This window comes from Elephantulus edwardii, unplaced genomic scaffold (assembly GCF_000299155.1).
Source record: "Elephantulus edwardii isolate Elephantulus edwardi_28Jun2011 unplaced genomic scaffold, EleEdw1.0 scaffold00019, whole genome shotgun sequence".
Taxonomy (NCBI): domain Eukaryota; kingdom Metazoa; phylum Chordata; class Mammalia; order Macroscelidea; family Macroscelididae; genus Elephantulus; species Elephantulus edwardii.
The window spans coordinates 13,483,822-13,499,878 of NW_006399769.1; the positions used below are offsets into that span (position 1 = coordinate 13,483,822).

General features: G+C 39.2%; 1 protein-coding gene across 2 annotated transcripts in view; it reads left to right on the forward strand.

The window, feature by feature from the left end:
- Positions 1 to 8,290: 8,290 nt before the first annotated feature.
- Positions 8,291 to 16,057, forward strand: part of SLC8A1 (solute carrier family 8 (sodium/calcium exchanger), member 1) — a 414,184-nt gene continuing 406,417 nt past the window's right edge. Inside the window, exon 1 of one of the 2 annotated variants that reach the window (XM_006882329.1) lies at positions 8,291 to 10,089. In XM_006882329.1, coding sequence (XP_006882391.1) covers positions 8,291 to 10,089 — 1,799 coding nt within the window. The remainder of the gene's footprint in view (positions 10,090 to 16,057) is intronic. The other variant, XM_006882330.1, reaches the window with a different exon arrangement.

A 16,057-nucleotide genomic window follows, 5' to 3' on the forward strand; every position in this document is an offset into this window, starting at 1 on the left:
GAACTGAAACTCCTGGCCAGCCACATTCTTTTTGTCTTGGTAGGCAGAACTGGCTGCAGCTTCCAGCCCGGAAGGATGCTCTGCCGTGGACACTGTTCTCTTCCTGCCAAACCTCCGTTCATTTTCTGTGTCGTGGGAGATTCTTGTCACTTGGTCACATCCTTCCACACTTGTAGGTGTGATATTTCCTCCCCTGTAACAGAGGTGACTGGACAGTAAAGATCTCTTTTTGCTCTTCTTTGTAAGCACCGGTCAGGTGTATAACCTGAGAGCAAGGGTTGTTAGCTTTGCTTAAAATGCATATATTTCAAGTAAATTTCAAATGTACATATTGAAATAAAATGATAGCTTGGATTGCTTTAGTACGTACTGTGATGGAGACTCACTGATGATGTGATCGCTATCTACTATGATAGATATTGATAAATCAGAAGTGATCAGAGCCCTAGCAGCTAATGTGGAGCAACTTTGAATATCAGTCTTTTCCTCGTCGCTGAAGTTCACCAAATTAAAGTAGAATATGAAAAGCCAGGCAGCACATCTGTATATCCATAGCCCCTATTCACATCTTCTTGCTTAGTTTTTGTTGGAATATATGTTTGAGAACAGGTGTTTTAAGTGACTTCAAATCCATTCTGAATTATAAGTGACAACCATGCAATGGAGTAAAACTGACTTTGTATGATTTTCAGGCCTATAATCTATATTAGGACAGATTGTTTGTTCTTTCTCCTGCAGTTATGGGGAGGGTTTGAACTGCCATCCTCAGTGCTTAGCAGTTGCCCCATGAGGGCTTCTTAAAGAGATGTTGTTGTTGTTAGGTACTATCTAGTGGACCTCGACTCGTACTCACCCTCTTAACAACAGACTGCTGCCATATGCACGCCTTTAGTTGCGGTCACTGTGTAAGTTCATCTCCTTGAAAGTATTCTTCTCTTTTCCTGACCTTTTACCTTTTCCAGCATGTCTTTTTTCCAAGGACTGACACTTCTTGACGATGTGATTAAGTAGAAGTACCTGAATCCAGTGACTGAGGGAGGCCTTTGAGAGGATAGAGATGCTAGAATGAAGAAGGAACCCACATTTATGTAAAAGACGTTTCACACTCTTACAAAGGGAGCTGTGGTGGCCTAATGGTAAGAATCTGTGCTGTAATCCTAAAGGTACACAGTTCAAACCCACCAGCTTCTCTACCAGAGAAGGATGGGCCGTCTCCTTCAGTGTGATTTACTGCGCCTCTGAAAACCCTCTAGTGGATTAGCTGTGGGTAGGTTCCAGGCACACAACAACTATGGCACTCTCACAAGCATTTGAGTCTTTAGCTTATTTTAATAAAGAAGGAAACTGAAGCCAAGAGAACTGAAATGCCACTTATTAGGTCATAGTTTAATAGATCTGAAACTGAAGCTCTTTCTAGTTGCTTCATTGCCAGTGGGTGTTTTATGTTCACCGATTCCACATATTAGAGTGCTTTCACCTCATAGTTGTGATGGTTTCCAGGTAACCTCATTAGCTTTCTTCCTCCTCCTCTTTTTCCTGGTAGTAATGATGGATTTTTACTGATCCATTTACTTCAGAGTATCTGGCACTTTTGTCAAAAGACACATGGAATTTGAGACACGGGCTGGGGCAGGAGTGAGGAGAATAGCTTTATTTCTTGCTGACTTAAGAGCCTACACTGACGGTGTGGACATGAGGAGGTTGCCAGGTAATTGCTAAATGACCAGATAGGAAAGGGCAGCTGTCTGTACAGCATGCCAGCCCTCACTTTGCACCACACAGACTGATGCTTGACTATTTGAATTGTTAATCTGTAATAGGCAGGCCAGTGGATGTCTGCTGCGTGACATTTTCTCACAAGTGCTCCTCACCCTGTGTGGAAGTCAGGAGGCTTTCCAGTGAGCTAGCCCAAATCAAAGTCCAAAAGATTATGTCAGACATGATTACGGATGATATAATGTAGCAGTTAGTGATACCAGATCTAGGGGCTGATCAGGATTTGAAGCTCATTTCAGTGGCTTCTAGCCATAAGAGTGCTGGTGGCTTAGTCCTGACAACCCAGAGGTATAGGACTCAAATCCACCAGCTGCTCCAAGGTGAAAAAAAATATAGACGGTCAACTCTCATATTACTCATTACCTATGAAAACTCACTGGTGAGTCAGCTATGAGTTGGTTCTGACTAGATGGTATATAAACACAACAACAGGATTTTGACTATACATTTAACCATCTCGAGCCTCAGTCATCCCATATCTAAAAGTGGGCCAATAACATCTATGTAGCATTATTGTTAACACAATGCACGATTCCCAGGGGTCCTGGAAAGCATAGCACAGGGAGTTGTTAAGTACAGTAGTAGTGGGTATTATAAGTATTACATGTAATGATGGATGTAAATAATTTAGTATATTATTCGTGACAATGTTTGAGAACTAGAGCCTAGCTTTATTACTCTTAGACCACTGACTATGATTTACTATTGTGCTGCCTTGGCTGTTGTTTCTAAGATAGAAAAAAGAAAAATTGGCTTTGGCAGAGCAAACACAATCATCAAAGGGCTGGAAATAATAAAATGTTGTCTTTATTTAAGGAATAGGAAAAATTTCTATGTTCTGGACCTGAGTATGAGGCCAGGACATGGAAAGTTTTGGACTATCTAATCAGGAGTTCTGGTGGCCTAGTGGCAAGAAGCGGTGCTGCAGTCCCAAGGGCATGTGGTTTGAATCTACCAGCTGCTCCCAGGGAGAAGGATGAGCAGTCTCCTTCTATTTGAATAACTGCCTCTGAGAATCTGCTGGAAGGTTAGCTATGGATTGGTTCTGACTCTATGGTACTCCACAACAACCACCACCACCTTCTGGGGTTAGACTGCCTTTGTTCATTTTAATTGTAAGTGCCTCAATTAGTTATTGTTCACCTTGCCTTATCATCAGTCTCATTCTCATTGCCATATAATCAGAACCTACTCATAGCTAGTCTTCCAGCATGTTTTCAGAGGCTATAAATGACAGCAGTGTAGACTGTCCATTTCTCTCCAAGGTTCACCTTGTAAGCCTATTGTTTCACTTCAGGTTGAGCATAGGAGCAAGTTATGTTCCAGGTTTGAAGGATGACTAAGTCTTGGTGGCTCATCCTGTCTCTCACAAACCAGAAATGTCGGCATTTTATGTTTTTTTTTTATTTGTTCCATCTTTTTTTTGCCTACACTATGTAGGCCCTACTGTGATCCCTTTTAGAGTGGTCTGTAGTGTTAGTGGGGCACCATCTATTCCTTCTGGTCTCAGGTTCGTGACATCTGAGATCTTTGTGACCCATTAACACTTTTTATTAACTGTTTCTATGATGCATATGTGCATTCAGTGAAGAGTTTCCAGTGTAGTAAGACAATCAGATCTGTGCTTTCTAAAGTTCACTTTTGCCAAATGTGAAGAACAGAAAGTTGATATTAGACAGTTACTTGAATGGAATGTTTAATTTCATTATCCTAGTCTTGGAGATAGTCATGGTTTTGAATCTCTGTTCAGTATAAACACTTAACCATTCTAACTAACCCTTATAAACCCCATAGTTGGAAACAGGAGCTGTATTCACTTCCTAAACGACATGCCACCAGAAACTCTATGAACTTTGATAACTGTCAGTATCTGTAGAGGGGCTTCAAGCCTTTTGTTCATAGGGTCTTTATGAGTAGTGCTTGATGTGAAGACTATCAACAGCGACAACAAACCCCCTAGACATTTTAAGTGATATTTCCTTCTCTATTCTCAAGGTTAAATCTTTAGTCTCTTACTTGATGTATTTGCCATGCAGCGAGGTCTTTTATAAAGACGAGCCATTTCAGGACAGGCAAAATCTGGTTTGTCTCTGCCTTTTGCCCCTTCAGTCTGTTTTCTACCAAGCAAGCAGAAATACTTTTTCCTCCATTTTTAAAAAAAATGTGACTTGAGTTTACGTTTACAGAGCATATCGCAAGCTTTTACAAACCAAACATTTATCCACATTTTATTCCGTAACATCAATTCAATACTCCAATTGTCTGATTCTTTTAAAAGAAAAATCAGCTGTCTTACTTCTTCTTGTTGCTCTCATCAAGTCAACCATGGCTTATAGCGACCCTATGCACAATAGCTCTGAATCCTGTTCTATCCTGAGATAATCTCACTGTCTTGAACATTACCTACCTCCATTTCCCCAGTTATTGTGTCAATCCATCTCATCTGGGATCTTCCACGCCTGTTCTTTTCCTCAATCCTTCCAAGCATGAAATCCCTCTCCAAACTCTGGCTCTCTCCTGGCTACATGACCATAGTTTGTGAGATGGAGTTTCAAAATTCTTGCCTTTGAGGAGCAACTTGGTTTCACGTCCTTCAGGTCAGACCTATTAGTTTTCTTGGCAGTTCATGGTATGTTTAATACTCTTCTCCAGCACCGCAACTTAAAGGCTTCAATAATTTTTCTATCATCCTTGGTCATTATCTAGCTCTCAGATGCACAGCAAGTAATTGCAAAGCCTATGGCCAGGATCAGGTACACCTTAGTCTCTAGACTGATAGCATTGCTCTTCAGCACTTTGGAGAGTTCCCTGACAGCAAATTTTCCTACTTAAATTTGTATTTTGACATCCTTGAATACCAAGAATTTTGATAGTGGACTGAACAAGCTGAAATTGTTAACAATCTCAATCTCCTTTATCCATCATGCTCCCAATGGGTCCAGTTGTGAGAATCTTTGTTTTCTTGATGTTGAGCATCAATACATATTGCAAAACCCTTGTCTCTCTGCAGCAAATGCTTCAGGTTCTCCTCAGTTTAAGCAAACAAGGCTGTTTCATCTGCATAATATATGTTGTTGATGAATCTTCCTCCAATTTTGATGCCACATTCCTCATAATAAATGCAGCCCCACGAATGATTTGTTTTGTTTATATATTGAAAATGCATGGAGACTGGACACATCCCTGACACACTCCTTTTCTTATTTTGAACCACACAGTGTTTCCTTCCTCTGTTCTGATTATTGTCTCTGATCCAAGTATAGGTTTTCATGAGTAAATCAAATGTTTTGGGATTCTCATTCTTCTTAATGTTAACTAAAATTTGTTGTGATCCACACAGTCAAATGCCTTTGCATAGTCAATGAAACAGAGATAGATATTCCTCTGGTACTCTGTGATTTTAGGCAAAATCTATCTGATATTGGAATTCATGTCCTTAGTGCCAGGGGGTTGTCCATCTTTCTCCTGTGGAGCAGTTGTAATTTGAACCATGTGCCTTCTGGATTGTAGTGCAGCTTCTTACCACTAGGTCACCAGAACTCCCTCTTACTTCTTATTGTTGTTGTTGTGTATTATCAAGTGTAGAACCAATCCATAGCTGATCCTCCAGCAAGTTTTCAGAGACAGTTAATCACAGAGGAGGAAATTGCCATCCTTCTCCCCTGGAGCAGCTTGGGATTTGAACTGCATGCCTTCAGGATTGCAATGCACCTTCTTGCCACTAGGCCACCAGTGCTCCCTTACTTCTGATTAGAACGTTCAAATGATTCCCATCTCCTTTTTAATAAAAAACATCCCATGGCAGTGGCTTCAACGTTCTCTTCCCTCTCAGAAATCTATCCCCACTGCATCCTAGCACATGAATTGCTAGCCCTTTCTGAGAATTCTCTTTCTGCAGATAGCCACTGTATCTGATCCCTTGTTTCCTTCCTGACTTTACTCAAATGCCATGTTCTCAGAGAGACCTTTCTTAATTATCTAGAATAAATCTGTACATGCCATGCTGTGTACTCGTACACACACAAACATACACACACGTGTCCTCCTTATAGTACTCCTCCCTGTCTCATCATAGCACATTTTACCACCTGACATTTATATTTATATGTTTTTCCCCATTAGAATATAAGCTCATTGATGATAGGGGCTTTGTTTTATTCATTAATGAATTGTCAGGACTGAGATGAGAACCTAGCAAGTCATATCAAAGTCAAAGTCACTGCAGTTGAGTCCAGCTGATTCATAGCTAGATTCATTGTAGAGGGTTTGCAGAAGATGTAAATCACACTGTGGGAGATGGCTCATCTTTCTCCCTTGGAACAGCTGGTGGATTTAAACTTCCAGAGAAACTTGGCTTTGTGGCTAGCAGTATGGCTTCTACAGACAAGCCACCAGAGCTCCTGAGACGTGTTGTTGTTGTGTGCCATCGAGTTGGAACTGACCCATAGCTGACTCTCCAGCAGGTTTTCAGAGGCAGTTAATTGCATGGGAGGAGATTGCCCATCCTTCTCCCATTGAGCACCCGGTGGCCTCGAACCACATGTCTTTGGGATGGCAGCTCAGCTTCTTACCAGTAGGCTACCAGAGCTCTCTATAAAGGCAATCGTAAATATCTCAAGAGTAAATGATTAGAGATTATGGAATGAGTTTTCATGAAACTCTTAACTCTAGTTGTATGACACCTTTTTTTCCCCCCAGCAGAAATTTTGCAACTTACCTGAGCCACATAATGAGTGAGGAAATAACTAGATACACTGTAGCATTTTGCATATTAATAAAAAAGAGCTTCTTCCATATTTTTAGTCTTTTTACTTATATTTGAATTGTGCCACTGTAACACTCAAGATTTCATTGTCCATTTTAGTATGGGAGAATTGCCAAAGGACCTTATTTCCTAATGGTGATAAAACAGAAAAGGTTTTAGGCCATGTCTCTGAGGATCTGGCAAAATGTGCTGGGCCCGGTGGCATTGTAGGCTGTCCACTGGGGAACTGGAGTAGTTTGGGCAGGGAGGCCATCAGCCATCCTGACCTGTGACAATCTCTAATCTAGCTTCTCTTTTAACCCTTTGTCAAATAATAAAACTGTGTTCTGAATAAGGACTCCTTTGAATCACCCCTTTATCTGGTGTGGTAACCAGCTCCTTCTGCTTGGTTTTCAGCGTAGAGTTCCTCTTATTTCGAGCATGCTGTTTTCTACTTATTGTTCACACAGGTCCTGGAGACAGAGTTGAGTTTTTATTGAGCTCGGGGTGTGTGTGTGTGTGTGTGTGTGTGTGTGTGTATAGAGCTCCAGTGGCTCAGTCCACTTCTTTACCCCCCAAACTTTGTGCTGCTCAGGGACTACAGTCTTAATTACTGGTAACTCTTCATCATGCATGTCCCGTGTAGTCAGTGTCTTTGTATTGCATTAACTAGTTAATGTGGAATTTTTTTTCCTGATTTTTTTTTGTTTTTGTTGTTATTGCTACATGGAGCCATTGTAGAACTAGCTTATGTTTCAAGTGACCCTGGAAAGTTTAACATCAGCCCATAGATGTAGCGTTTAATGACTTACAATGCTGATTTCACAGACTGCAAGGCTTGGATACTTTTCCTACACCTAGATCCAGGCCCAGTTGTCTCCCTTTCCTTTTGTGGACAGCCTACAGATTTTAAATAAGATCTGAACACAGGCATGAAGAACTGTGTTTGATGAACCAGATGCCTGGTTGCTAATGGAACAGAAGTCCTGAGCTTTCTGAGGGTTAGAAGGAAATGTACTCTCATCCAAACATGCTTTTAAAAACTGTTTTCAATGTGTGGAAATATTACATCATAGAAGATTTTTTTTTCCCAAGTGTAAATACTGTTGCGCTTTGATTACAGACAAGCCTGAAGATTTCTTTGTTTTTCAAGTAGGTTTGGAGCAATTGGACAGGATTTCATGAAATGCAATGTAAAGCACAGTGTGTGTATAATTTAAGATGATCACCAGATCCCATGATAGAATTTTTCAAAGTCTTAATTTCCATACATCAATCTTAATAAAGTGATTTTTGGCAGCAAAATGACTGCTGGAAGATGATGTACTGACCAAACTTTGAAAGAAAATCTGCTCTGGCAGCAAGGAGAAAATTACTTAATGCTTCAAAAGTTTTCTTTTTTTTTCTTATTGGCTGTTAACATGAATAAATGTGTATTCAATAAGCCAGAGTTATAATTGAACTTTTCTTTTCCAATAAGTCAATTGTGTTATCTGGCTCAGTGAATGGGGACTACGTGTTGAGAACTGAGAAACCTGAGATTGCCAATAATTTACAAAGTCTTGCTCAATAGCTAATGGTTTCTTAGAACAATGATGATTCACCTTAGATTCTGTGGTGACCAGATAGACATCAGTAATTGAAAAAAAAATTAAAATGAAAGTAACTCATTATTTTGTTCTAATGATATATAAATATATATTTTTTACCCTCCCCCTATCTAATTTCTGCCCATAGGTTGGAACAGTTGGAAGTCTGCCATTGTACAAAATGCTGCCATTGGGGTTCACCTCCACTTTCTCTATGGGATTTCATCTGTTAGCCATTGTGGCGCTCTTATTTTCCCACGTGGACCACATTCGTGCTGAGAGTGAAATGGAAGGAGAAGGAAATGACACTGGCGAATGTACCGGTTCGTATTACTGTAAGAAAGGAGTGATTTTACCCATTTGGGAGCCCCAAGACCCTTCCTTTGGGGACAAAATTGCGAGAGCTACTGTGTATTTCGTGGCCATGGTTTACATGTTTCTTGGAGTATCTATCATTGCTGACCGGTTCATGTCCTCGATAGAAGTCATTACATCTCAAGAAAAGGAAATAACCATAAAGAAACCCAATGGAGAGACGACCAAGACGACCGTAAGAATCTGGAACGAGACAGTTTCTAATCTAACCTTGATGGCTCTGGGATCTTCTGCACCTGAGATTCTCCTTTCAGTCATTGAAGTTTGTGGTCACAATTTCACTGCAGGAGACCTGGGTCCCAGCACCATCGTGGGAAGTGCTGCATTCAATATGTTCATCATCATCGCCCTCTGCGTGTACGTGGTCCCTGATGGAGAAACAAGGAAAATAAAGCATCTGCGTGTGTTCTTTGTAACAGCAGCCTGGAGCATCTTTGCCTACACCTGGCTTTACATAATTCTGTCTGTCATCTCTCCTGGAGTTGTGGAGGTCTGGGAAGGCTTGCTTACTTTCTTCTTCTTTCCCATTTGTGTCGTATTCGCTTGGGTTGCAGATAGGAGGCTTCTGTTCTACAAGTATGTCTACAAGCGGTATCGGGCTGGCAAGCAGAGGGGAATGATTATTGAACATGAAGGAGACAGGCCATCATCCAAGACCGAAATCGAAATGGATGGGAAAGTGGTCAATTCTCATGTTGACAATTTCTTAGATGGTGCTCTGGTTCTGGAGGTTGATGAGAAGGACCAAGATGACGAAGAGGCCAGGAGGGAAATGGCTAGGATTCTGAAGGAACTCAAGCAAAAGCATCCAGAGAAAGAAATAGAGCAACTAATCGAGTTAGCTAACTATCAAGTCCTCAGTCAGCAGCAAAAGAGCCGCGCGTTTTACCGCATCCAGGCAACTCGCTTGATGACTGGAGCTGGCAACATTTTAAAGAGGCATGCAGCAGACCAGGCGAGGAAGGCCGTCAGCATGCACGAGGTCAACACCGACATGACAGAGAATGACCCCGTTAGTAAGATCTTCTTTGAGCAAGGGACTTACCAGTGTCTGGAGAACTGTGGGACTGTTGCCCTCACCATAATCCGCAGAGGTGGTGATTTAACCAACACCGTGTTTGTGGACTTTAGAACAGAGGATGGCACAGCCAATGCCGGGTCTGACTATGAGTTTACCGAAGGGACTGTTGTCTTTAAGCCCGGGGAGACCCAGAAGGAAATCAGAGTGGGCATCATTGACGATGACATCTTCGAGGAGGATGAGAATTTCCTTGTACACCTCAGCAATGTCAAAGTGTCTTCTGAAGCTTCAGAAGATGGCATTCTGGAAGCCAATCACATTTCGACCCTCGCCTGCCTCGGGTCTCCCTCTACAGCCACCGTGACGATTTTTGACGATGACCACGCGGGCATCTTTACTTTTGAGGAGCCTGTGACACATGTGAGTGAGAGCATTGGCATCATGGAGGTGAAGGTCCTGAGAACATCGGGAGCACGAGGAAATGTTATTGTTCCCTATAAAACCGTTGAAGGGACCGCCAGAGGTGGAGGAGAGGACTTTGAGGACACGTGTGGAGAACTCGAATTCCAGAATGATGAAATTGTGTAAGTTTTCTGTCTCAATTTTTTTTTTAAATGTTTGTGGTTGTGTGTGTTTGTGAGCATGCAACTTTTAACCTAAATGAGGAATGGGACATGTATTATAAAAGACCACTTTCAAAACCTTGCTTTGTTGGAAAACCATTTGTCGATAGTGGTCTATCCACAGAGACAATGAATATAATATCCGTTGCTTTGATGTTGAAATTTTACCATGATTTTCGAACCTTTTCATATTTTAAGCATATTACAATAGAAAAAATACTGTGAGAGAATTTATCACATTACTTATGGTGGGTAAAAAATTTGTATTCTGTTGTAAGTTACTCAGTATATACACAGATCATGAATATTTAAGGTATTACTTCGTTGCTGCATTCAAATTGGGAAAACTCAAAAAGGAAGCACCTCTGAAAAGAATTTCTTGGCTACCAGAGGTGATGGAAAATATTTCTATTTCTTTATCTGAATATGGGGTTTTGTGACAACTTAAGATAACATTTCTACCCAAGTGCTTATATTTAACTGTGACATCATGCCCAGCCCCACTTTTTACAGCTTTATGCCAACTTGGGAAAACCATCAGCTCCTATTAGTTCCAGTCTGATTTTACTTTACAGAAGAAAACAAATCCTTTTCCTTCACTCATGTGGTGATGGGAGGGAAAGAAATGTCTGTCAAGTGTCCTAATTGACAGGAAACAGGTTAGAGAGAAGAAATAGGGAGCAGTGCTGTCTTTCTGTTGGCACTTTGGAGTGACATGGTGCCACAGTTTCTCAAGACATGGAGTGGCCAGTCATGCGGTGATTCTTTATCTGAGAACTACCACTAGAGAGATGAACCTCCTTCTTTGCCTAGGAGAGGACATTGTGCTCCTCTCATCTAAACTAGATCACAACGTTGCGCTCAGTCGGTGAGCAATACCCAGACTAGAAAGAAGCAAGGGAGACAGGAAACGCTTTCTAATGCCAAAAGTGCAATGAAGGACTCTAACAGAATGCGTTACTTTTGATTGAATCATTGGCAATTTAGGAATTCTGGAAATGAAAACATTTAAAATGGAACTAGTTATAAAAATAGTTAATTCTTGTGGTAATGGCATGTAACGTGTCGAAGACAAGCATGTGCTCTCCATGAAAGTATCCTGAGTGAATGTTCAGAAAAGAAAGAGAAAAGGGGATGGGCAGAGTCAACAGATTTTCTTGAAGGAGCTTTCCAATGCCCATATATCCATTCTAAGTTGCATTACAGTGAGGAAAGTTACGGAATACACTTTTATAATGAAATTAAGATTATTATAACTCTCTTTCACTGTGCTTGTGTATGTGGTGGAAGATAGCTTTTTAAAAAATATGTTTTATATGAGTTGTTATGTTGTATATTATATGTATTTTATTGGTACACTTGTTTTATTGAAAGATGGTGATATTGTAACAAATGAACGCCTTACCTATCTGTAGGGACTTTTCCCAAAGGGCTGATATTGAATGTGATCATGCTTATGTTAGGGTACAAACTTTATTCCACTGCTAAGAATTCTTCCTCATTATATTTTCTGAAATAATTTTGTTGATTCCTCCTGTGTCAGAAAACATTCTTAATCCATATAATGGTATGTAGAGGTCATTAAGGGGAAATTACACCTTGTTAAATAAACTCACAAGAGTAGTTCTGAAGTATGACAAAATGGTTCTTTAGTTATTTTCTAATAGAAATATGATATTTCTTTCTCTTAAGTATAATGGTTCTATACTTATTTACTTATGAAACACTTTCCCTTTCTACCTTACTGTTCAGTATTCTTTGCATACTGGCCATGAGAATAAGATAGATTCCTAATCTTTGATGTTCATTTTAGTGTATAGAAAATTACTTACATTTATAAAATAAGCATGAAGATATGTTCTTGTTTTTAATAAATGTACTTAATTATTTCCACTTGACCTTTTCTGAGATAAAAATGTGTATTTGTAAAAATTTAAGAAATGCTTGTAAGCTCTAGTAGAAAGTGTTCTCAACAAAGCATTTTAAAATTACAATGACAATGCCATTAAATAAATCTAGTTAACAAGTAGCACTTGCTTTTGTGTAAGGCCAATCAGTGACAAATACAGTAGCTCATACTAGCACGCTATACTTCAACAGGGAATTCTGTGTAATAGGAACAGCTAATAAAAAAATAAATGAAGACTATGCAAATTTGATTTGTGGTTTGGTAGATGAGATCCACAAATCTGAAGTGCTATTAATGATTGTCCTTTAATGATGCTACTTTTGTGGTAATAATTAATACACAATGTTGTTTAATCTTCTGAGATCTAACATTAACATGACAGTCCTGGATATGTAGGTATTAATCAAATAGAATTAATAATAGTCAGTGGTAATAATGAGCATTTTAATATTATATATCTAAAATGCAGAACTTAAAACCAAAACATATAAATTGGAAAATTTACATAATAATTGATGTCTTTGAGCTGTGGTGCTGGGGAAGAGTATTGAGGGTACCATGGACTGCTTGGAAAACAAACAGATTCATCCTGGAGAGGGTTTAAAATGGGCAGCTTCTTGGAGGCAAGGATTCTGAGGCTTCATCTGACATACTTTGAACATGTTGTGAGGAGAGACCGGTCCTTGGAGAAGGACATCATGCTTGGGAGGGTGGAGGGACAGCGCAGGAGGGGAAGGCCCTCTGTGAGGTGGATTGATTCAGTGACTGGGATAATCGGGATGGGAGTGTCAGAGACAGTGCGATTGGCACAAGACAGAGCAGAGTTTAGGGCTGTTGTACATAGGGTAGCTATGAGTCGCAAGCGACTCGACATCACATAACAACGACAACATATTGCTTAGCGAATTAGTTTACTAGAGTTTATGTTTTATTTAGTACTCCTACTTAAAAATTGACTTTTCCCCCCCACACTCTGGTGGCCTGATGGTCAGAAGTTGTGATGTAATCCCGAAGCATGCAGTTTGAATCCACCAACAGCTTTGTGGGAAAAAAATGGGCAGTCTCCTCCGTGTTTTTAACTGCTTCTGAAAACCTAACAGAGGGTCAGCTGGGGGTCAATTCTGACTTGATGGTACACAACAACAACAACATTATTACATTTTTAAGCATAGCTATAGTTTCAGTAATACTATGAAAACTAATATGTAGAACATAACAACAAATGCATGATCATGACATTTCAAGAAATATTAAGTAAGCTGGTAGTGTTAGATTGATTCTATGAGAATATTATAATTATATTTCAAAGAAATAATTTTATTTTTAGTTCTTATTACCAATCAGATTTTCTAGCTCTGTAAAATTCTTGAGGAATTTTGCATTTGTAAGACAACATTTCAGTGCTGAAAGTAAATAAAAGCATGTATTCTAACAAGGTGGTTATTGTTGGCAGGTGCCATTGAGCCGAGTACTATGCATAGTGATCCTAGGAAGAACAGATCCTTGTCCTATTCTGTGCCTTCATCATCATCATCTCTGACATACTTGATCTTATTGTGGCAGTCATTGTGTCAATCTATCTGGGTGAGGGTCTTCCTCTCGCTGAGCCTCCACTTTTCTAAGCATTTTGTCGCTTTCCATGGAATAGCCCAAAGTATGTGAAAAAAAATTAATAATTTTTTATAAGAAGATAAGAAGCCATAAAAAGAAGAAACAAAATATATTTGACAAAAACAGCATTTGAAATGCTCAAATGTGAAGAACAATTATCTATGGGAAGATCAGAAATAATGAAAATATTGTTGTTGTTGTTGTTAGGTGCCGTGGAGTCATAGACGACTCACAGCAACCCTATGAATGAAAGGCTTGAGCACTGTTCATAGTTTTTGGGGGCAGGCCATTTTGGAAGTGGATGCCACTCCTGCTTCCAAGCTTGTTTTAATTGGGAAGCTTCACCAAACACTGTCCTCTGTGCGTGACAATTATCACATTTGGCACATCAGTGTTACAGTGTTTAGCATCACAGCAACCACAAGTTATAGAGTACTAGAGAAAATAAAATTAGAAAGATATACTATTAGCATATACCTCCATGAGCCCCATGTAGTTAAGACTTGTTTAATAGGCAAATAATTTTATCTAATACACATAAACTATCAAATTTTCCCAGTTTACAACATGATTCAGTTTGTATAACTGTTGTAAATTGGTTCTAATACAATTCTAATACCTTAATTTTTTACAATTTTTATCATTCTAACATTTATTTTCTATATCTTTAGAAGTCTGATCTCTGTCAACAAATTATCCATTGAGTCATGAGCAAACTATGCACTGCCACATTATATGAAATACGTAGTAAGTGTGTTTCACCACAATTCCAGTATGTTGTGAATCAGGGACTACCCGGCTGCAAATGTTGGAAACACTTTTATGATAAGAAAACATTTTCCTAGGTAACACGCTGATGTAATAGATTTTGGTGAAATAATTTTAGGAGTTCATTTTTTTTTCTCCTTTTTTGGATTATTTTCTAGTCAAGAATTTTTACTTTACAACACAGACCTGTGTAATATCATTTGCAAACCTGAATTATAGCTAAAATTAATGATTTTATAACAACATATATTTTTTGGCATATGTAACTATTACAATAAAAAGACAAGATAAGAGGCAAAGAGCATGTTCAAGTTCTCATTTCCGCTGCCAGGAGGCAAGAAATGTGCAGACAAGTTGTTTATAGTGTTAACCACATTGCCCTGTTTGCTGTTATACTCTCATTTTCCCACTGCTAATTAGAGTATGGGGTTTTAATATAATTATGTAAAAAACCCTTTGTCTTAGGGGATGAGATTTCCTGGTGTACACATATGAGAAAGTATAAATTATTAGTTCTTTCCTTATTCCTCATTCAAGCCCTTTTATATAGAGGCTAGTTGCTGCTTTACCAGTTGAGGGCAAGAGAATAATCTACATATTAGTCTATAGATATTTAATAATCGGTTTGTTTATGGCCATCACTGGGCTAATAATTATGAAGAAAGTAGAACCCGTATACCCCTTGTGCTCTGCAATGGGAATTAACAAAATAGCACATAAGAAATGTGAATAATATTGAGAAGGCATAGTGTAAGTGATAGGAGCAACTCTATAATTTTTTGACAGATTATTTCATGTAAGTGAAAGGAAATATGTGCTCTGATAAGTCACATTTTGTTATGCTTGAAAGCATGAATAATCATAATAAATAGGATAGTTATCAAAACTAATGAATGGCTCAGGCAAAGTTAATTTTTGTTTCTGCCGTTTTAAAGCATGAGTCTAATCGGCTTTACAACATGAGGGTGAGGGTGTTTGGCTCAATCTGAGATATGTGCTTTAAGAGATTATTTGGTTAAAATTCTTTTTGTTGGATGGTGTCAAAGCAAGATCCTCCACACCTTTTTTTACCCCCTTCTATACAGGGAGCTCTGGTGGCCTAGTGCTAAGATGCTACATTGTAATCCCGAAGGCATGCAGTTCAAATCCACCAGCTGCTCAATGGGAGAAAGATGGGCAGTCTCCTTTGTGATTTATAACCTCTGAAAACCCACTGGAGGGTCAGCTGTAAGTCAGTTCTGACTTGGTGGTGCACAGCAGCAACAACAACATTACAAAGCCCTGCTACTGGACAACCTATTCCATTCCACGAATATTCCCAAGTACTTTTCCCATATGTGGAATACTGTGACAGTACATAAGACAGATAGGAAACAGAAAGTCAGAGAAATTAATTCTCCAAAATACAAATAAGAAATGAATCCAAGCTTTGAATTATGGGGTGTTTGACATAGTATTTACATGATCTTGTACCTTTATACCACCTTACATCTTACTTTCCTAAGAAACTGACAAGATTTTTATGAAAATGCTGCCAGGACTTTTTCTTTTGCACTTTGTGAAGTAGTCGTTACCTTCTTTGAATGATTTACATTTTCTTTGATGCTATAACCACTTCAGCATTTCTTAACTAATTTTGCC